General features: G+C 41.2%; 1 protein-coding gene across 1 annotated transcript in view; it reads left to right on the top strand.

Annotated features, from left to right (window-relative positions):
- The window catches only part of AFF3 (ALF transcription elongation factor 3), a gene marked incomplete at both ends in the record, with an annotated part of 311611 nt that overhangs the window by 271179 nt on the left and 17471 nt on the right, over positions 1-22961 (top strand). The window contains 4 exons of the mRNA XM_082278052.1: positions 6940-7971; positions 9222-9346; positions 12864-13065; positions 15605-15732. Of these exons, the coding sequence (XP_082134178.1) occupies positions 6940-7971; positions 9222-9346; positions 12864-13065; positions 15605-15732 (1487 nt within the window). The remainder of the gene's footprint in view (positions 1-6939; positions 7972-9221; positions 9347-12863; positions 13066-15604; positions 15733-22961) is intronic.

Genomic DNA, 22961 nt, shown 5'->3' with positions numbered 1-22961 from the left:
CTCAAATTAGAGATGAGTGGAGCACCTTGCAAGGCTCACAGCTTGCTTGAAGTTTTATGCAACTCTGCCTCCATAGCAATGGCTTGCTTAGTGTGTTAAGTCCTGATGTGGGCTCCCAGCACTGTGAGGGAACTAAAGGCTTTTCTACACAGGGAAGCTATTATAAAATCAGTCTGAGGGTGGATTTTTAAAAGAAACCAGTTGTTCACTCATGCACTTCCCTTGCCTCACTCTCTAAGTGAATTATTCTCTGCTACTGCTGCCTTTATGTGATTTCTTTCAATTCACCTCCAAAATGGACTAAACTGAATTACTCATGGTGCAAAACACTGAGCCCAAACTAGTCATCTGGAAAGCTAGCACTGAAAATTTCCACATGTAGACAAGCCCTAGCCAAACTACAATTAAGCTGCCAGTGCTGTGACACCTTCTGCTTTCACCTCTGCAGAAAGCTCAACAGACACAACAAAGCTGCTTTCTCTGCTCTGCATTTCTACCAGGATTGACACTTTTACATGTTTTGGTCAATACACACGTTTAGAATTAAACTGTGAACTCCACAGCCACATCACACACATTAATGTATGTAAAAATATTCAAAAATCTAGCAGCAAGATTGTAAATACACATGAAATACAGTCAGTGTATTTTCCTACTCCACATGAACCATCCAATCACTAGAATCCTCCCCCGAAAACTGTCTCACCTATTCTCTCACCCTGGAAAAAAATTATACTAAAAAACCATCAAACCTTTCCTCATATTTTCCTTGGTTATTTGGAGACATGTTTCCAATTGAGCAAAATGCAGTAATCACAGAAACATCCTTAATATATTTTTCTCAGGTTCTGTCACTTTTGTTCCTTGTTTAATACTTACTTTCTGTCTTTTCTTCACAGTACTTTCAGACCCATTTCCAGTTAATTTTCCTCTCACTTCGTCCCCTTCCTACATCTCTCTCTCTTCTTTCCAGACTCTCTTGTTGCTCTCCCTGCAGTACCCATGTCTTATTTCCCATTCTGAGCTTTCTCATCTGACCTGTTAAGACCTTGTTCTCTGTCTGCTTAATTCCCTGCTGGAATTAGTTCAAAGATCTCATGCTCAGTCTCTCCTCTCTCTGTGCGATCTTCCAAGGCGGAAGAAAAGGGGCGAAAAGAAGAAAGAAAGGGGAAGGAAATATGAGATGAAAGGAGGAAAAGCACAGGAAGGGAGGAGTGGTTACTATCTAGGCAGATACCCATGCTGCTTGGATCCAAGAGCAGCAATTCCTCAGGGAATGCAGGAGCTAATTAACTGAGGGAGGTTGTGGATTTCATAATGTCCAGCAGAGAACTAAGTCATGGAAACACGGAGGAAATGCTTCCTCTTAAGCATTTTATACATATCCTCTCGAGATCTGTGGAACTACTTTTGTACAGAGCCCGAGTTGTCAGTGATTGTTGTCATGGAACAGCTGCCCCACTCCAGCAGATTGCTTGTCTCTTTGCATTATATTTGTGTGGTTTGCCTTCTAGGACATGCTGTATGAAACATGTCTACACAGACATTTAAGTGACTCAAAAATGTGATGGCTGCAGTGATTTTCATAGGCAATTTTCATCCCTTGATGGGATATGGGAGACAGCACACATGGACAGGGTCAGGGTGTCCCAGGGAAGTAGGATACCTGTGTTTTCCCCAAGGGTAAATGCTTTCCCAGGCCTATCATATGACTGATGGCACCAGTTCAAACATGCTCAAGTGATGTCTCTGACTGGAAGTCCTTTTAGCTTTGCATAAATGCTTTAACTTAGATTTATGGACCTGGTGAAGCCATCTTTCTAAAGTATATGCCAGTTTCTTACCCAGTAAATGGAAAGAGATAGCTCCTTGGAAGCTCCCTAAAGGGAGGCTGTGTCCACCTAAGTTTAAGTAGCAGACTCAATTCCAGATTTAGTTTTAAAATTAACGTAATCTATTGGATAAGACAAAAAAAGTAAATACATCTTGGTTTTTGATTTAGCATTAACTGGTGCTTTCAGGTTCAATGAACTTGAGTAGTCCAGCACAATCCTGGGCAGGAACTCCATATTTAAAGGTTGGGAGGAACTTAATGTAGAAATCTGCAAACCATTATGATGCCCTCATTCTTTTTTTTCCCCTTATAATCTGAAATATTATATGCACATACTCCAAGATTTTTATTTCTAGGACAGTATATCTTCTGCATTTGAGCTTATATAACAATATAACAAGTGCTGTTTCATGTCTTCTGTAATTTTTTCTTCATCTCATTTTGAGATTTTCAAGTTTTCCTCAGGTGCCTAAATGCAGTTGCCTAGAGTGTAAAAGCAGCTCATTGTAAAGCATACATATAAAGTAGATTAGATGAATTGCACCCTAAAAGTGTCTGTTTCTTTCCATTGACTATTTAGAGCCAGCAGTGACTAGCTCAGCTGTCTACACTTTATGTCTGCAGTAAACTAAGAATAATGACTGAGCTAGAGCAGGAGACAACATTCAGACTGGTTTCAGTGATGTGGACAAATTAAGGTGCCTCAGACATTAATGGGAGTAGTTAAAGTTTTGTGGACTGCCAAACCTAAAATTATGAACAAGGAACTGAGACTTGTATCTCCTGTTTCTTTGCTGAAGTCATGAATTCTTTGAATGACCTTAATTAATGTCATAAACGAGGAATCTGGAAAAAAATTATGTCTTATCCTTTTTCAGATGGATTTTTCAGAATTTCTGAAAAAAATCAGATGGATTTTTTTCAGAAAAAAATTTGGGTGTCAAGTATATAGAAAGAGCTACATTTCTAAAGCTAAAAATATGGTTTGTTTGTTCTTTGTTCCATTGAATTATCCTGTGAACCTTTAATAAAGCTGGCTTTGGTTAGGCAACCACAAATTCCTACTATGAGGGAGGACAAGAGTGGGGAACAGGCAGGAAGGAAGCAGAGAAGCTATCACATGGAACAAAGGATCAATGGCTCCTCAACAGTAACCAGTCTGGAAAAGAAAGATGCCCCTTTCTGAGACCCACCAGCCCCACATACCAAATGCAATGGCCTTTACAGCTTTTGCTGTTGTGACTAGTTCACAACCATTAGTTTCTTCCTTCTTTTTAAGGAGTCACATATACAAAAGAAAAGGGGATTTTACCACTAGACCAACTGTAGACACTATCTTTACCTTTGCGAATAGGATTCATGGGTTTTGGTTGTCCTGTGGACTATTATTGACAAAGACTGCAAACTACACTCTCCCTTCCCTCCAGAAAACCCTTTGTATATGTGTGCTGTGCCTAACACATGGGAATGCCCAGTTCTAATTTGTTAAAGCACTAGCAGCAGGGTTAATAGTAGCAATAACATAACAGTAATAATAATAATCATCATCATCTTCTTCTTCTTCATCATCATTGCCATTTGTGCCTTAAACATAACGAGAAAGCACCACATTTGTATGGGGATTGCCCTGAGTGAAGTATTTGATAGCAGGGCCGCACGAGCAAGTTACCACAAGGGTAAATTAGTCCATGAATTTACAATAGGCAGAGTAGCCTGCAGGATGGTGGACAGCTCAGTCCTGCCCCACAGTGGGCTGTGTCCATGCACGTGTTACAGGCTCTCTCATGTCTCAGTGAAAGTGGTGTCATACTTCAAGTTTGCCACATATTAACTATGCCTTAGGTCCTTCTTTGTGATAACAAGCATAGACTGACTCCATTACACTGGCATTGTTTAACAGCCCTTTACCCTAGAAAGTGTTTCTGGATAACGTTTTGCCAAAAGTTTCTTTTTGGATGCATGCCATTTGTGCCTCTGGTTGCACTTGCAGCCTTGAAGAGATCTGAGATATATAGACATGCTGTGTGGGAGTCATCCCGCCTAAATTTGCACGCTTCTCCTGTAGATACCTACATCTGCTCATCACCTCAGCCTCCCCTTTACAGTCTGGGGAGAGGAGAAGACGTTTTTAGGGCCCAGCTCATCTGGCCTATTTCATATGTCTATTTAAAGAGAGAATTTTTCACACCCTAGAAGAGTAGTCCACTGACTGGAGAAGGAACTTGTTGACTAGCTAAGATATAGGTGTCGATGTTGTACAGATGAATCCACCCACAATATTTAAGGAAATGTATCACATCCTCCTGTTTCTCCATGAAGCCTGGCACATGTGTATGTCTCTGGTACGTTGATCCCTGAAAGTATCTTTGTTCTGTTAAGTTTCCTGGTTTGAGTTTTCATGCCAAACCTATATTTAGTTGCAAGTCAGCTGATCACAGACTGCTATTCCTATTACTGGTGCCCATCTGGACAGCACTGGCTTTACCCAGTTGAAAACCACCCAGTTCTCTAAAAGGCCCTAGGGCAGCATACTTCCATGACACCAAAACCAATAGGCAGAGAGCATTTTGGTATCAGAACACTCTGGATATATATTCATATGTATTTCCATCCTTATATGCTGCTGAAAAGCTTCCAATTCAAGCAAACCAGCTTTTTCTTCCACAGAATGGTGTGTGGAGTGGAAATTCGAGATTTTCTCCCACAAATAATTACAATTAGGCATGTACAATGGATGGGCAAAAATTTTCAAGTGAATTTTCCCAATCCATTTTTTTACCAGTCCTGCTGTCTGTTCTTGGCTGTCATGATTTGTTCTCTTGCAAGGTACTTTCTTGGGTTTTTTATATGATCTCAAAGTACAGTAAATTTCAGTTAGAACAATCAACTGAATAAATTACTTCCAAAAATGAACTAGCATCACTCATGTACCCTGACAATCTCAAATATTCCAAAATGGTATCGGGGCCAAAAATTAGTGAGAAAAGTTTTAAAATTCTGATTCTTAAATTTGGGTTCTTTGAATTTCCCTGATGGGCTGCAGGCATTTTACTTTTATCAGATGCATCTTAAAGGATATTTTTAGCAGACAGATCTTAGGGTTTTTTTCAGAAGCCACAAAGATTTGAATTTTTATTTAAATAAACCTCAAAAGTGCACCTGAAACTCCTGATAAAACCAGTAAAGCTGGTAACACTGTTGATCCTTTTTATTAAACTTCGTAGTTGGCAAATAGGTTGGTAGGACTGTAGTTACTATGCCTAAATAGCAGACATACCACTCTAGGAAAGTGCTGTGCTGCCAGGTTATGACACTGTAGCCCTTAATCACTTCTTTCTGCTGGTTTACTGTGATCCCTTGAAATCCGTGAGCCACCATTTTCAAGAATTACAAGATACATGAAGAGGCAGAACAGGATGTAACAGATGAATTGGAAGTTTTTTTGAACCTTCAAGCAGCACTCACTCTCACCTATATTTATGGGCAGAGGTGTATTTTTCCCCATGTTCTTCTGATGTATTTCCTTTTCTGAAATACACCTGAACAGTGGAAAGACTTCCACGTATAGTGAACTTTTATTATATATCTAGTAAATTCAATATGTGCACAGTGAATGGCACCAAACAAATTTATCTGTATTTTCAACAGCAATAAAAAAAATGCAGTTCATTTTTAGATAAAGAGTTAAGGGTTGTAAAAATACAGCTTCATCCAAGAGAAATATTGACCATCCATTTTCAAGATTTACAGCTCAGGAAAGAAATTCCTCATGTAAGATATTAGGGAGCATGCTTTAAAAAACATAAACATAAGGCAGTCCTGCAAGCTTCCCATAGGTTTAGGCTAGTTCAGTAATGAGTAAATTAGGCACTTCAGCTAGAAGGAATATTTTTATCATATGAATTCCAGTGTCTAATTTTTTTGCTTATTTTAGGAGCCTTTGCTCCATGTAAAGTGAATACAACCCTCGGTGGGTGATTCTGAAGGCGCCCTTGGCTGTACAGGAAACCTGTGTTGCCCTCAGGCATCTACTTTAAATAGGAAGTAAGATACTCTTTTAAGTTAGAGACTGTGGATATTCTCTCTTGAGCAAACTTTCTTCCAGAGCACTGATGGTTTTCATGTTCAACTCATGACAGTTTTTGATTATTCACATGCAATATCTTAGTGAATCAAATTTTGGTTCCATCTGAGGAAATCAGGAAGTTTTTTGCTTTGGCTTCTGTGGGGTTAGGTTATGACTAGCCATCTACTCCATCATTTATATCTTTTGGGGGGTTTTGCCTTTCCTCTTCATTTTATTACATTCAAATTACTGATTGCAAGAAGCACTAGAAAACAGGCACATGTTGTTCTGCAATAACATTGTCTGAGCTGTGGTTACATTTGAAATCATGATTATCCCACTTCTTCCCTGTCCAAACATCATTATGTTTTAGATGTGCTCTTATAACTTGATAGTGTTGGGACAGAAATTAAAAGAAAAACTAACAGCCACACAATACTCACAAAATGAACCCTTGACAGCACTACCAACAACAAATGTTTGTGGATTATAATGTCAATACCAGGCAGATTACATGAAGTGCTTGATTAGCCCTCCAACTCCCCACCACGTGCCACTTTGTATGCTCTTTAAATGCTTGCTGTATTTACTGCAGTGGCATAGGACACAAAATACACATCCCTAGCTTTCCTGATAGCTATTCTCCCTTAGCCTCAGCTGTACTCCTGCCTTGTTTTCCTCCCTTCCTATCGCCATTGCACTGTTTTCCTATTTGGAAATTTGGAAGTGTTTCCCAGTAAAGCCAATGGCAGAAGTCTGTTGTGAATCACCCTTGGAAATGATCAATCACAGAAGCCCTTCTTCTCAACTCCAGACCCCATTCTAAAACCAAAAACATCCCCGCTTGAAAGGCATGAGCCCTGTCCTGCCACTCAGGGCCAGTGCCAAGGGGTTGCCACAGGTTAGGGAGGCTCTTGGACCGAAGGAAAATCTCTGTGGTGCCCGGAGGGATGCGGCGTTTCGGTGTCCCTGAGGGACCCTCGGGGCGGGGGCAGCAGGGCCTCGGCACTAAGCTCGTTGCTGTCTGTTTCCCTTTCAGCCTGAGCCGCCCTCGTCCAACAAGTGGCAGCTGGACAAGTGGCTGAACAAAGTTACCCCTCACAAAGCACCCATCCTAACCCACCACGATGGCCCGGCGCTGGAAGCCCATCCCTACTACGGTCGCGTGAAGGCAGAGCGGCAGGAAGGAGAGAAGACCCCGGCTGAGGGCCCGGCCGAGCACCGCAGTGGGGAGAGCCGCACGGCCGCCGCCGCCGCCGGAGACGGACCGCGGCCCAGGACCGCCAACAAAGCGCCAGGCAGCAAGGGCAGCCGGCAGAAGTCACCGCTCGCTGCCGACGGCGGGCCGCCGAGGCGCGCAGCAGGGAAGAAGGCACCGCGGCGGGCCGAGAGGAACTCCGCCGGAGACGGGCCGCCCTGCCCCAGCGCAGAGGAGCCTCCGCGGAGCCACGGCTTCCCTGAAGGCGCTGCTGGCGAGGCGCCCAGGGCCCGGCCAGCCGGCGGCGGCTGCAGAGCGGGGCACCGCCGGGAGCCCCGCTCAGCTGCAGCTGGTGAGAAGCGTCGGGCCCGAGGGCCGAGCAAAACGGCGCCCAAGTCCAAGGAGTTCATCGAGACCGAGTCTTCATCCTCGTCATCCTCCTCCGACTCAGGCTCTGAGTCGGAGCGGGAGGAGCGCCCGCTGCCCAAGGCGCCAGTGGCAGCCGGGCCTGAGCCGCGGGGTACCAAGGACACGGGGACCGGCACCGCCAGCAAACCCCACGGCGGCTGCAGTGCCTTTGGCTCTATTAATGCCAGAACTAGTAGTGAAATAGCAAAGGAGCTGGAGGAACAGTTTTACACCCTGGTTCCTTTCGGTAGGAATGAGCTCCTGTCTCCTCTGAAAGACAGTGATGAGGTAAAGTCGCTGTGGGTCAACATTGACTTGGCTCTTTTGTCCAGGATTCCAGAGCGTTTGCCCGAAGAACCGCTGGCCATGAGCGCCGGAGCAAACCAGGCGGCCAGCCTCCCGCAGGCTAGTAGTGCTGAACCCCCCGCAGAGAAGGGTTTACCGAAATCTAGAAGGAAACGCAAGGTGAGCTGCTGGGGAACCGATCAGACGGGGTAGGGGAGCCTCCACCAAGTGGGAGGCAAACACCGCTTGCGCCCACATCCTGTGCTCGATGGCAGCGTCTTCCCCAGGCTGGCGTTTCAGAGCTGGGATTTGTCCCTGCTTTCCACGTAGGGACTGGCCAAACCCCAGGGGAGATGCCATCCCAGGAGGAGATGAAATTCCCGGCCGCGAGGGATCACGGCCCCTTGGAGACAGCGTTGACTGGTGGCGTGTGCCTTTGCATGCCTTAGCGAAGGCACTGCCTTTTTAGTAGCATATTTTTCTCTCCTGTGGCTTCTCTCAAAACCTGAGCATTTGGAAATGATGCTCAGGTCAGCAAAGGAACAACTGTCTGATGTCTTGTCATAGTCCGCACAGTATCACTGCGTATGTGGTAAAAGAAAAGGCAGCATCTTTTTTCCCTTCAGACTGCCAGCAAGAGGCAAGCCCTTCAGTCCCAGCAGGGAACCCTGGCTTTGTGAGAGATGCATTCACAGAGACCTGGGACCTAACTGGTCCTGGCTCCCTCACATCCTGGTGGCCCCATTTTCCCTTGGGGCTACAGGTGAAGGAGTAGGACCATAGTTCATTAGCTGCCCCCTTCTCAGCAGCACTGTCACAGTGGCTGGGTGGGCACAGCCCTCTGCTCGCATCCACCCTTCTGCCCTACTTCTCCCACTCACTTTCTGGTGCCAAGGGGAAAGCCTCCTCCACTCCATGGCCAAAGCTGTCCACCAAACAGGCTTTCTGGTCTGTTTGTACCGATCTGACCCCAAAAGTCATTCTGAGCTGGAATCACCTTCTGTTCAATTTCTGGACAGTTTTGCTGTGCATCCAGTCATCTGTTGCTCTCTAAACTACTGTATGTGTGCAGATGGATCTGTGTATTTTTGAGGACCATTTATCTAAACCAGTCCTCCACGTTGTTTTATTTTTCTTCATTTTTTCGTTCTTCTTTTTTTAGTATCTGAAAGGTGGCAACCCTGGTTCAAGTGGGGAAGTGGTGGAAACCAAGTTTTATATTGTACCCCTTTCTTTACATGCTGCCTCTTTAGATTTTATTTTTTAAGACATGGACCAATCATTTCTGATCCATGTTAGATATATACTCAAAGAAAGTACCATCATTTGTAGCAAAATGACAGAAAATGCCAGCCCCTGACTTGCTGAAATATTTTTGGATCTGTGGTTAATCCAAACCATGAAAAATTATTACTTTTCTCTTCACTTAGTGTGAGAATGAGGAAGAGTGCAGAGACATCAAGAAGACTCACTTAGAGCGAGAGAGCTCTTCACGATTAGCTGCCTCTGCCCAAAGCATCACAACAGCAAATCACTGCAATATGAATGAAAATAGGTAAGCTTTTTCCTTCTTAGTTACCACTGAATCATACAACTAGTTCCAGTTCATTGCCAGGTGTTATTTTTTCCTTTAGTAGGATTTATTTTTTAATTATCGCATTTTATGTTGAAAAATTACCCACTGCATTCTCTGTTCTTCTGGTTTAATAATCAAATTAGTAGCTCCTGACACAGTCACGTATGTGCATTTTTGTCCTATTGTACAAAGAAGTTGTGAGCTCAAGTGTGAGGCTCAAGGCAGTGCAATTGTCCAAGACATTCCCTAACACTGTGTTTTAGGCACCAATTCACATATACAACCATCTTATAGTCCTTTCATATAGTGTTACAGGTTTCAAGCTTTAAGTTTGACTATATAAATAGAAGTATGTATCAGTTCTGTGGAAAAGATTGAAAAAAATATTCATAACAATGCCTGCAATACTCAGTTCCAGAATATAGCTGAGATCCAATATTTTTGAGATTACAAGCATTCCATTCTGTGTAATTAGTAAGTGTTCTAGGACAAGGAACTTAGACTTCTTAAAAAGTGAGATTTTCAAAGGATATAGGGCATGAAACAAAAGATGAATATTAAGCATTCGCTGGCATGGTTTATGCACACAGAGCCCTATCAATGTCAGAGCAATCACACTAGAGCTTCTCTGGGGGCTTCCAGCAGTCAAACTTAGACACGCACCTTTTCAAAGAGTTCAGCTGCCTGCTGCTTGGTACATGCTGGTCATCAGTATTTTTTTTTATTATTATTATTTTTCTGGTAGTATTAGGGTACTTCTTGGGGTGAAACTGCTATAAACAAAGAAAATATTTGTATTTATTGTACTAGGCTTTTCTGTTGTACCCATCTTTGATGAGATTGAGCAATTCTTGTTATTAATACTGGAAAAAATCACAGAAAAAAATTATATGTATAGTGTTTATTCAAAAATACACATTAAATTTCTTTGTCTTGACATGTCACATACATTTCATAAAGTGAAAACAATGCCCAGAACAGTTCCTTTCTTGTGGATGGTTGCATGCAGACATGCCATTCCTGTCACCGCCGTGCCATATGTTTTATGTTGCATTAATTTTCAGAGAGTGGCATGGCTGTCTTAGCTTGCTGTGTCACAGGGTTAATTCTGTGCTTCCTGGAAGCAAGACAGTAATTTGTGTTTTTCTTGACATTATATTCAGTACTTCCGGTTGCAACTGTATATTAGAGAAACAGAGAATTTCTGAAATGTACATTTGCCTCCTAATTCTTTCCTGGTTTGCTCTGCTTCCAACATGTTTCTGTGGTTTGTGCTAGTGTAGGACATGATATCAAATGCTGATATTCCCACAGCTGAGGAAGGGCTACTGAGGCTGTAGCTAGATATCGTGACCTCCTGGTCCTCTTGCAACCAGCATCTGCTCGTGCTGGCACATCCCCTCTCCAGTTATACCACCATAGATGCCTCTGAGGGGTTCCTGTAAATATACTCAAGAAACTTGTTTGAAGCTAGAACTCTTTATTTTTTTCCTTTTCCTTTTCATTTTCCATCTTCTTTTTTCTTCTTTTGCTTTTCCTTTCTCTTTTCTTTTCCTTTTTTTCTTTTTCTCCTCCTTTCTCCTTCTCTTTTTATTTCCTTTTTCTTTTTGCATTTTATCTTTCTATTTCTTTTTCTCTGGTTTTTTCCTTCTTTTATTTTGTTGGGGTTTTTTTGGCAGAGTAGTATAATTAATCTCCCAGTAAAGCCACCCAGACAGTTTTGGCAGCTCAGCTGAGGGCTGATAGCAATGAGAGGAGCAAAACCACCTTCAGCCATGAGCATTTTCTATTTTGGAATTACAGTCTGAGATGCAGACTAAGTAAGGTCCTGTTTGACAAGAAAGGCTGCAGGCTCAGAGATACCCCAGATCTCTTGCACCTGTATCAGATCCACAGTCTGCCCATTCCCAGCGGATGACAGCTCTGAGACTCTCCTCTGCTGCAAGTTGTCCTGCATGGCTTCTCAGTATAAGATGTGCTGCTGCACTTTAACTGCTCACAGTGTGTTGAGGTGGGCCCTATTCAATGTCCAAAGGCCATGTAGGAGGTGTGCAGCACAAGCAGAAATTTCAGCTACTCCTCACAAGCTCAGAGCCAAGCTTTTGAGGCTTGGGTATACTTCCAAAGAGCTGTGGCTTCCCTTGGATGCTTTAGGCCTACGCTTCAACAGTGATGTATAAACGTGGGTAGCCAAGGCATGGGTATATGTTTGAAAAGAGGAAAAGAAATGACAACATCAGCCTGCATATTCAACATAGTGCTAAAGATCTTATTTTTCTTAGGGTGAGAAGAAGGGCACGGTTGTCCATCTTACGCACTCTGAGTCTTGCTTTTGTAAACACCATTGGTCATTAAAGCAAAACAGTTGACCTAGTGTTTTAAAGGTACTACGCTGTGTGAAGCAGTAAACGTTCTGAATTACGATTTGTGGCTTATTTTACAGCTACTTTTTAAAGACTTGCCAGATAAATGGACAAATGTATGATAAGAGCACATTTAATTAGCTCTGTTCCCTGAAATTATGTGCAGAAATGAAGTATAGTTTTTACTGTATTCTTTTTTGCGATTCCATTAAGTGTATATTGTCTGATACAGTAACTATAAAGAAGTGAGAATTGTCCATAAAAAGTAATAGGCTGAATAAAGGGGAATGTGACAAGGAAAGGTATAGTGTTAAAATTGTCTTTCTGACCTTAATCGCAGTTTTAGTCTTAATGCCAACTGTCTTCTTAAAAAAACTTGCATTTTTTGTGTGTTGCTTGAAGATTTTCAGCTAAATATTTTCTTCAAATTAGTGCATCTGAAGTTTATTTCTGGGCATATTTATAAGGTATGTCTGACTTCTCATCCAAAATTTCTCCCAAATAAATGAAAGCTGAAAATACTGTCTGTGTTACAGCTTTCTGCTTTAGAAGACAGAGCAGCTCACATTTCTCTGTGTCTACTGTTTGCATATGTTTCCTTTTGTCCGCATTATCAGCCTATCTTTCTTTGTCTTCAAAGTCTGTATTAGATTAGTATAAACACTGCTACCAAAGGCTGGGCATTGAGCACAAAGACAAGCCAGTCGTCTTTAAATACATTTCCTGTTTTAGTTCACATATGGTTTTATTGCCACGGCTTATAAATTGTCACCTGTAATGGTGAAATAGGGCTCCATAACCTGAACTTACATTTCAGAGCCTAATCTTCATCTCCAGCTATCCCTTAAGAATGGTGAGCAAGTAGCCATTTATCTCTGTATTTTTTTTCAAGTACTCTGATACAGACTTTACATTAACTTCAGAATGACAATTTGCCTTGAAGGGAAAGAGAAGAAACACGATACAAATTTGTAAATGAACTCCTGGTCCCCGTACTGTAAGCTCTTTTCCAGATACCAATAGACTTTATCCTGCCAGCAGGTTTTAAATTCAAAGTTTTGGTAATATATAAAACATTTACCTTTCTCAAAGCCAGCTTTGTGACACTCCATTACTGTAATTTCCATTTCCAGCTTGGCAATACCAATAAATAAAAATGAGAAAATGCTTCGGTCACCCGTCTCTCCCCTCTCTGATGCATCAAAACACAAATATTCCAACGATGATTTAACTTCCTCCAGCAGACCTAATGGCAGCAGTCTATTACCTTCCATCTCCTCCAGCAAAAAACATAAGGGTGAAATCCAGTCGCAGCTACATCCCGGAGATTTCAATGTAAGTGTATGCTGTTGTTCACAATGTAAAGCTTAGCAGTATATTTTCCACTTTGTATTGCAGTCTGTGATAGTTTTGCAGAATGCTATGCAAAAAAAAAAGTTGTAATAGTTAATGTTATTTTCTAAGTTCAGCTTTTCTGGTTTGGAGTTTAGCAAGGCATAGAAGAAAGGAAAGAGGTCAGGCTGTAAGACAGGCAAGTAACAAAGGCTACATAAGCAAAAGGTAAAAGCTAATGGCCCAAAACAAATGCCTTTAGTCCTCCAGAGCATTGCTTGGGCATGATGCAAGCCCCCTACATTCATGGTGCATAAGGCCCCTACTGTATAAGGGCTTACTCAGCCACTGCCTAACCATGTGTGTGCCTACAAACAAGTTCTTCTACCTTTCTTAGAACAAACTTCCTCAGATTCTGCTTATACCAGTGAACAGGTTAACACCAGCCTCACAACTCAGTTCCATCAAAGCCCAGGTATTCATATCCTTATCAGAGAGTCTTGCTCACACTAATTGTGCCCAGAGCACTCTAGTACAGCCAGATAAGGCTGTACTACAACACTGCATTGTGGCCTCTGCCTTCAAAGCACAAGAGACAGAGGAGGAGATGCTGCCCCATTTATGCATGAGTTCTGTGATTAGAATGCTGGAGTAAAGAGCCTGTTAGCTCTTTTGATTGAGGAAATTTCCGTCTCTCATCTCATCTTTCAAAATCATACCCTACTCTCCAGCCTACAGGATACTGAGAGTGGATGATCAAGGGCAGAATACTGTCACCTCCTCCCTATGACACAGTTCTGCTTTGTGTGAAATGCCTAAAAGAAGCAATTTGGATACCATCATCTTGATGCCCACTGCTGTAGCTTCTAGAGAAGCTGTTAAGGCACTCTGCTGCCCATGCTCCTCTCTTTGCTACAAAAGCTATTCATGGTTTTTATTCTGTATCTATTTGCTGTGTTTGTTATTTGATATACAAGAGGCTCCCAAAGCTTAAGTATTGGTGCCTAAGCACCTTCTTGGAAAACAAGCAACCTGAAATGTAGCAGTGGCCTCTTCCAGCAACTTTTGCTGTGGAGATAAGTGGCCTCCCTCTATCTGTGAAATATATATGTTTATACTTAAATAGATTTATTTTTGAGAGTGGAGGAGGAAATAGTAAATATAATCTTAATTTTGGATACATTTTCAAAAACAAGTTACCATAATTTATGTTTTTTAAGAATATTTCACAGACGCTTTTGGTAAATTGAAAAAAAAAATTACATAAAATATTCCAGTAAAAAGGCCTTTAACATATTATAGCTATTCATTTATTTTTTCATTAATTAAATGTAAAGTTCTAAACATTTTGACTTCTAAAATATAAATTTGGAAGTTTATAACCCATTCAGAATTATAATTATGATTCTTCACTGGATATCTTGAAAATAATTTAAATTCCTTCACAGGCAAACGTGCTGGAAATCAAAAGTAAAAGGTGATTGCTTTATGATCCACACCCTTAGCAAATGCATTTCACTGAGATTTTCTGCATAGCCTAGCAATGCACCATTTGGTCAACATTTAACAACCTTTGCAATAAAATTCTTATGTATCTGGTTATTCATCTGAAAACTTTAGCCTGATGAGCTGATCTGGATGTGCCATGTAGAAGATGAGAGCTCATGAACTATGAATGTTAAACTTAGCTTTGTTTTATCCCATCTTCCCAGATGGCACCTAACTGGCAGGCCCAAGTGGTCCCTCAAATTTCTGTGAAAAACTGCAAGCAAAGCTTGCCCACGATGCACTTTTATCCATTTGAGCTTTTTTCCCCGTGTCCCTGGTGCCTTTCTACCTGTCACCTGATGATGAACAGCATTTTTTGGCAGTGGTTATCAAGCAAAAACAACCTGGGGCCCTCTGTTTTGCACTATACCAGTGCACAGTAGCCCCCACAGCAGGTCACTTGGTGGGCCAAAGGTCCTCAGGAGACCACATCAAGAACAGGCCTGCAGCTGAGGGAGTGCACGAGACCCTGCCAAAAGACATGCTTCCACTGCAGCACAGAGAAGTGATCTTTCAAGCTTATCAGGGGTCCAGAGCACAAAGAAATCTGGACTACAAATTCAAACACAGGCACATCACCAGTGTAGTGTGAAACAAGTCAAACGTGAGCCATGCTCTCCTAAGCAAGGTACAATGCTAGGTTGGAAGCTGAAGGCGAGAGGTTTAACTTAATCTTCTAAATGACAACACATCTATTCTTTAATTATTTCACTTACTGTGTTTCAGAGTATTTTGATAGTTACTAATAGTTTAGCTCAGTTTCTGGTGTATATCATATTGAACTCAAACCCTTTACAAAGTGCTCTGAGCAATGTCTGTGAATTCATGTCCATCGGTGACAGGACACTTACACATACTCCCTGCTGAAATAGCAGGAAAATTAGCTTCCAATTTTCAACACAATGTAAAGACGCTCTGGTTTTTGTTACTTTTTTTTTTTTTTTTGAAGTTAATAGCCAATTCCTAAATGTCTTATCTACTGTTTGTTGTCTAGAAAGCAATTCACATCAATTCAGAAAACGTTCTTCTGTGCAATAAGCCACAGTTCCAAACAGAGCCTTGGTCACCTCTGTCCACCACACCCAGGGACTGCAGAAGAACAAAGCTTATCTTCGATGATATGTGAGTACATACGGCTTTAAAATAAGAAAACAATAGCATTTAAAGAGAGGAAAATATAATTGGTCCAATTGGACTGAGACATTGCCTGAAGTTTTATAGTAATATTCATTGAGAAATGAATGAGAAATACTATATAAAACTTTCATTTTTCATCATAAGTTAAGTCTCTAACCACAGAATCGTAGAATTCATAGAATCATAGAATGGTTTGAGTTTAAAGGTACCTTGGAGATCACTGAGTGCCAATTCCCCTCCATGGGAAGGGCTGCCACCCACTAGACTGGGTTGCTCAAAGCCCCACTCAGCCTGTCCTGAAACACTTACAGGTATGGGGCATCCACAACTTCTCTGGGCAATCTGTTTCCATGCTTCATCACCCTCACAATAAAAAATTTCTTCCTAACATCTAGTCTAAACCCACCGTCTTTCACTTTGAGTCACTCCCACTTGTTCTGTCACTACAAGCTCTTGTCAAAAGTCCCTGATCATCAGGGAGCAGTGAGGACTGGTTGTTCCCTAAAGGACAGGGAGCCAAGAGCCAGGATGCAGAACACAGCTGGCAGGGGTCCAGTCCCACAACGCCCAAGCAAGGTGAGCAGAGCAAGCCCAAGGTTGGAGTCATCCCTGCATCCCTGAGCCTTGATAGCTGCTGCTGTCATGGCTACTTCTGCTCAGCTAAAGGTATCACAAAGGCGGGGGAGCAGGAAGCAGCAATGGTGAGCGTGAGCATCTGGAGAGATACCTGGCCCTCGCCACTTCCACTGCATTCTTCACACATCCTTCTCTCTCCTCCTCTTAAAATAATTTAAGCTTGTAACTGTCTTTATTTTTGGTAAATTAAAATAGTTGGTTTGTTCCCGAGGTCATTTAGGACATAGTATTATTTAGATAAGGTGTAATGGTGAAACTGAAGGTTGACATTCTAGTGTCTAGAAAATCCAGATTCTTTTTGACTGGTAATGTTATGGCCTGCAAATACTGGTGTTTGCTCCTGGAGAGTATAGAAGAGGTTCTGTTCAAGGTATGTCTCAAACTGCGTGAAGCTCTGAGCTGTGTGACCTTGACGTATTTTTCATATTCCCAGACTTTGACCCATGACGTCTCAAACTCCTTTATACCAAAGGAAACCCTGGGATAACAAACAACCTGGTTTCCTTAGGAACTGCTTTCTACTAGAATTGGATTTTAAATATTTTTATTATTATTATTACTGCTGTTGTTGTTATGCTTGTTCACACTATCTGGTCTCAAGGTTAACCAGAGAGACAGCAGCCTCTCATAAAGAGGAACCACGTTTGCTACTATAAGATGTAAATAATTCCTGTGGACTTCAAAAGGATGTAACTGGTTTGTATGTCAAGAAAAGAGGACTGGTGAGATTAATTTTTGTATATATTCATGGCAGTCATAAGCAGTTGTAAGCTGAATAAATGTAATCAGTTTTTCCGCCTCTTTTGGAGAAAGTTCTCCCCTGTGTATGTATCCTTATTCTCCCGCTTTCTCCACTTCCCTCCATGTTATTAACTCTCCTGGTACACTTATTCAACAATATCCATTGAGGAAACATGAAACTTTTTAGAAATACTAACTAACTCTTCATATCTCTTAAAATACTCTATCATCTGTAATTTACTTGCAACTGCTCAATTTTTCTGCAGTTTAAACATGTACATACAAGGCAGAAAGGTGTCAGAGTGTCTGATAAAAGTCAAAATTGTAGGATGTGCTCATCTCTGGATTAGAAAAAAACATAGAAACAGTTACAACAGAACTATTGTTATCTTCATCTGATTTTCCCTCAAGCTGCTGACAAAAAAAAGGGGACTGGTTTGTTTCGCTTTCCCCCTAGGATATAGTCATCTGCTTTGGTCACCATCTTTATCATCTGAGAGGCTTTTATTACTAGCTTTCTCCATTAGTGATACAAGTGATTTCTCTGGCAGGCGTCTCCAATAAAACTGTTTCACCTTTTCAGAGAATGATACAATTAAATTGTTCATGTGTAGTGCCTTTTGTGTAGAATATCCCCAAGCAACTTGTAGACCACTAAAAAAAGTCTAAAAAGCCAGAAAAGATAAAACATAGAATCAAATATGTCTTAGTTTGACCTTAAAAACCAGAAACAGTTAACTGCCTGTTGTGCTAACTAGAGGAGGGAGGTTGTCAAGTACTGCAGTTGCCGTACACAGCTTGTAGCTGGGATACACCACCAGAATACCAGCTACACTGGATCTTCATTCTGAAATTCCTGTGCAGAGCAGTCACTGAACTGTAGCAGATTAGACTGGCTGCAAATGTTAAATGTCAACAAATTTGACTCACATGTTAGAAGGATCAAATTAAACATGGCAGCCAGTGCCTTTCAAATTTGTATAGCACCACAGCAGAGGATTTGAAGAAATGCAAGACGGTAGGTCTAAATGATGTAGTAATCCTAATGGCAGCATTTGTTCTAAACGATGCCTGTGAAGTATTTCATCTCATCATCCATGAAGTTCTGCATTACTGTAATCCAGCCATGGCTTTAAAGTCTTAATTTTAATCAGACTCTAAAGTTTTTAAGAGACTAAATCCCTTATATTTGATTTAAAACAACAACTAATTTTTTTGACCAGTCAGTGTCTCTTTACTTTATTCTCAATTTATTTTCTCCTGATCATTGACAACAGCTGTCACTAGCAATAAATTGGAACACAAGTAGGTCAGTAAAAAGTATATCTTGCTTGTCAGAGTGCTGTATACACATACACTGCAGTATAACAGTAAATATAGCTAACAGTCTTCAAAAGACAGGCAAAATTCTACTTTCCCTGGTTTGCCATTGTTTGCTGATGAATCTAGATGTACTTGGAGGTACTCAGCATGTCACATGTCAGTGACATCAATGCTGTTTCCAGTAGTAATTTTTAGTTAAGATTTCCTGAATTTTTGGCAATTTCTGACTCCACGAACAAGGGTACATAATAATGCTTCAAGCCGTATGGAGTCATTCTGTAATTTCACTGAATAACAGAATTCCCAATAACTGCATTTAGGAACAAAGTCTGTTGTCCTTAAAGTGCTAGGTATAGACATCCTATGGGTGCCCAAGGGCACCCTCCTCAAAACACTGCATATGTGGTATAAAAAAAATAGTAGAGCATACCCAGCTTTCTTTATAGCTAAATCAGAACATGTTCCTCAGGATTATTTTCTTACTTGCATTTTGAGTTATAATTTCAAACTTGGGGTGTCATTTTTCTTCACTTACATTTATTTTTCTTTTTTTCTTGCCTTATAGGAGCAAGATAATACATCTTCTACAGCATTCTTTTTTAAGTTCATATTGTGTTGAATGTCTCTTCCACCTTTATAGATTTAGGTGCTGCAGACACCCATCAGCTTTACATTGTCCAAGGGATATATCCTGCGGTGAGATAGAATTCCCGTGTTTGTCAAACAGTAAACCATATACCCAGAAAATACTCACCTGTAAAGGTGTTACACATAGAGCTTATGAGAATAACTTCTTGGCACCTCTCTTTGTTTTGACTTGAACCCCAAGGGTCCCATTTTCAGTCTTCTCTTCCTTGTTATTCCTTCCCAGAGTGGAAAGGAAAAGGTGCTCTTGGGTTGTGACTCATATATCTGGAAGTGATCTTACTTGAATTGTTCGAAATGCCTCAAGGATTCCTGGAGTATTAAGAGGTACTTTTGTAGTGTTGAACATATCCTGAGGAGCACAGTTAAGGAACAGAGTGGGTCCTCTTTCTTCTCATCAGCAGTCTAGAAAATAACTAGTCAGACCAACACCTACGACACCAAGTTCCTCACAAATTCATATGCTTACTTTGGACTGCTCGCAGCTTCTTGGCTTTAGGGGGTTTCAAAACTTCATCTGACCATCCCCAGTGTTCCTCTTCTTCCCTTCTTACTCATGGCACTGAATTTTCTCACATGTATGCTGACCATGAGAAAATAACATTAGAATCTTTGTTTCAGGATCCCCTGCCTCTTTCAGAGTAGGTACCCCATTCACTGACTCAGGCTTCACAGGTACTGTCACCCAACAGTATCACGCACACCTTGTCTACTCCCTCATCAGAGCTAGAAACATCAGAGCTGGCTGCCTGGTAGACCCTCTCCCAGAAAGGTCTTTCTGCCTTTGCTTTTCGGATGCTTCTTGAGAATTCGAGGTGCCATTCCATGGCATTTTAAAACAAAATAGATCTGGACTGCTGTGGTCCCATCCTGTGTCTGTAGGTTTGATTATAAAGGCTTTCACTCCATCTTTGACTGAAATCAGCTTTATTCAGAACTATTTAACATATATTGAAATAGACAAAACTGTTGTTTATCTGCAAGCACACAGTGTTTTCTCCCTCTGCTTTTAAAACAGGAACTCACGTCCCTATTGTGACTACTTACTTCATTCCTCTCTCTTCACTTGTACACTTTGCTCTTGTGTCTTTTAGTCTAGATATTGATTTCACGTGGATATCTTTAAGTAATGAATCTGGGTCATACACAGGAATCTGTGGTAGTTTTTGACTCTTTCTCATGGTCTTTTGTATTTCCCTATACTGACATGGTTAGTCAGAGGGATTTTGCATTTTTGCCAAAAGAGGAGTCCCCACTTATTTTTATCTCCTGCATTTCATTTAAATTAGATACCTGGCTTTAATTTTGCCTGCTATTTTTGCAACAGTAACTCCCTCTCTAGATATCTGTACTATTCATCTATTCATCTTATCTAAGCTATTGACTTTGTTATACTAAACCAAACAAGATAGTAGTTGTGTAGTTGTGTGATTGGGTAAATTTTTCTCACATTTGGCCCAACTCCAATCAGATCCTTTGTTCCTATCTTTCTGAAATGCCTATAGTACTGTCATTTAAATGGCTCACTATTAATCTCCTGGCCTTCTCCACTTGCATGCTCCTCTACTGGACTTGCAGGCCTGCTGGATCTGCCAGGGTGAGCATGAAACTTCCACAGAGCTGGGTACCCACTTTGTGCAGTGCCATGGGCTCTACCCCAGCCTGTGTGCCTTGCCTCAGACACAGCAGCACCATGTCCCATAAAACAGCATTTATTTTAAGTTGTGGAATGGGCAGGAGGCTAAGATCCATCAGGGGAGAACACTATTTTGTATAGTAACACCCCCTCAGCTCTATCATTCACCCCAAAGATGAACACCCTTACCTATGACCCAGCATGTCAGACAAGCTCCTGACACGACATGCTTTGAGACAGCAAATAGGCTGTGTACACGTGCCTTTCACGTTACATGGTTTTCCTGCTCTTGCAGGATTTTCTTCTCCTCCTGGACTGAAAGTTCAGGGCATACTGGCACAGGTTCAAAACTGGTCATGGGCTTACCCTGGCTAGCCAATTTCTTTTGATTTGCCCCTAGCTCTGATCATATTTTAAAGTTGCTCATTTTGCTGTTCTACTCCTTTCCAACACAATCATTTTTTTTTAGGGTTTAGATTACTGAAGTTGTGAAATTGGTCCTATATTTAGAATTATGATTTAAGCTGCTTTTACTACATGCGGTTGTTGTACACTGAGGAAGCACTAGCTTGTTTTTTTACAACACTTCTGCAGTATTATCTCTGAAGGGTATTAAAATATGCACTTGGCTACATTTATGATGTTTAATTGAACTTTTATTAGGTTTTTTTAATGTATCCTCATAAAGCACCATACAACAGTAAGAAATAATGTACAAGTGGTAGATTATGTAAATGAAGCAGAAAATGCTATAGTTGAGTATTTAGTTCATATAAAATATAAAAATTAGATGAAAAATGTGGGTTTGAATGCAGCATAATTAAAATTGTATATTGGAGTCTAAGCTACACCATACTTGGTAAATACCAGTGGTTGCTCTGAGTTCCAAGGAGATTATTTTGCAGTAGATGCTGATAAATTACTGTACAAAGTAAGGCTTTTATTGATTCACTTTGTTTGATTCTCTTCCCTTTTTTTTATTGCATGAGTTTACATTTTTGCAATTATCTGCTAAGCTGGAGTAAATTAAATTCAGAGGAGGCAGCAGAAGACAAAGGTGGCAGAGATGCACTGTGATGGCATAGAGCTAAATAGGATGAGAGAAACATACAGATGCAGGCATTCACCTAGGTAGTGGTAACACCACTCTGAGGAGCTCAACAGCCTGGAAATTCTGAAAGGCTGCTTCTGGCAGAGGAGTAATTACAATGCCTGCAGCCATCCCACCTCACGCTGGGATCCCGCACAACATAACAAGCAATGGAAATGCTGTCCTTCCTGCTGGTTTTCGACAAGCTCCCAGGGAAAGTGGTGCCAAGGCGAGTGAGGGAAATTCTGGACAGTGGAGGATTGTTTGATAAATTTCATCCTGGATTCAGCCACAGCCATGCTACTGAGGCTGCCCTTGTCAAAGTCATAAATGGTTTGAATGCCACTGCTGAAAAGGAAGCCTGGCCTTGTTTGTACTATCAGATCTAGCCATGGGGGGGTTGTTCTGTAAAAGGCTGGATTCTGTTGCAGTACCTAGGTGACTGCCTAGTGTTGACTGAGAATGTGTTGAAATGGTTCCAGCAGTACTTGATTGCTTTCCCCAATCAACAGAGTAGGGTAAATTCTCCTCAAGAGCAGCCAGTTTCACATAATGACACTTGATCCCAGGGAGAATTCACCAGCAGCCTGACTTAGTTGGCGCTAATGCTTTACGCTCTTTCTCTTGCCATTCAGAGAGATATATGAGATGCATTAGAGCAGTGTATTAGAACTTCTTTTTGGCTTTGTTGAAGAGGACTATATTTCTAAAAGTACCAACAATCAGATATTCAGAAACAAAAGACTTTCTTGTGCGGTTAATAGAGATAAAACACTTATTTCTACCTGTTAATTTGAAGTCAGACTTCTTTTTAATTTTTTTTTTCAACAAGCGGTCTGAATTCTGTTTGTAAGTCTGGAGTGAAAGTGCTGATGCCAATAGATGCATACAGTTGTAACTAATTTAAGAGGAGAATCTGACCCAGTTGTCTGAAAACCAGAAGTCACTGAGTAAGTTTCCTTGTGACTTCAGTTTACATTCATGACCAGTAAATATAAAGAGTCTCCAGTTCTGCTTCTGCTGCTCACAGGCACTCCAGTTCAACCAGTAGCCTAGTACCATTTTAATCCTGTAGAATTTTTTTTATTCTCTTGGTTCTCTGGCTGTGGCAAGGATGGAATCTGCAGGGGGATTGCAAAGCTG

Source organism: Coloeus monedula, assembly GCF_965178545.1.
Source record: "Coloeus monedula genome assembly, chromosome: 3".
In the NCBI taxonomy this organism is placed as follows: domain Eukaryota; kingdom Metazoa; phylum Chordata; class Aves; order Passeriformes; family Corvidae; genus Coloeus; species Coloeus monedula.
This window is presented reverse-complemented; position numbering and strand designations above follow the sequence as displayed.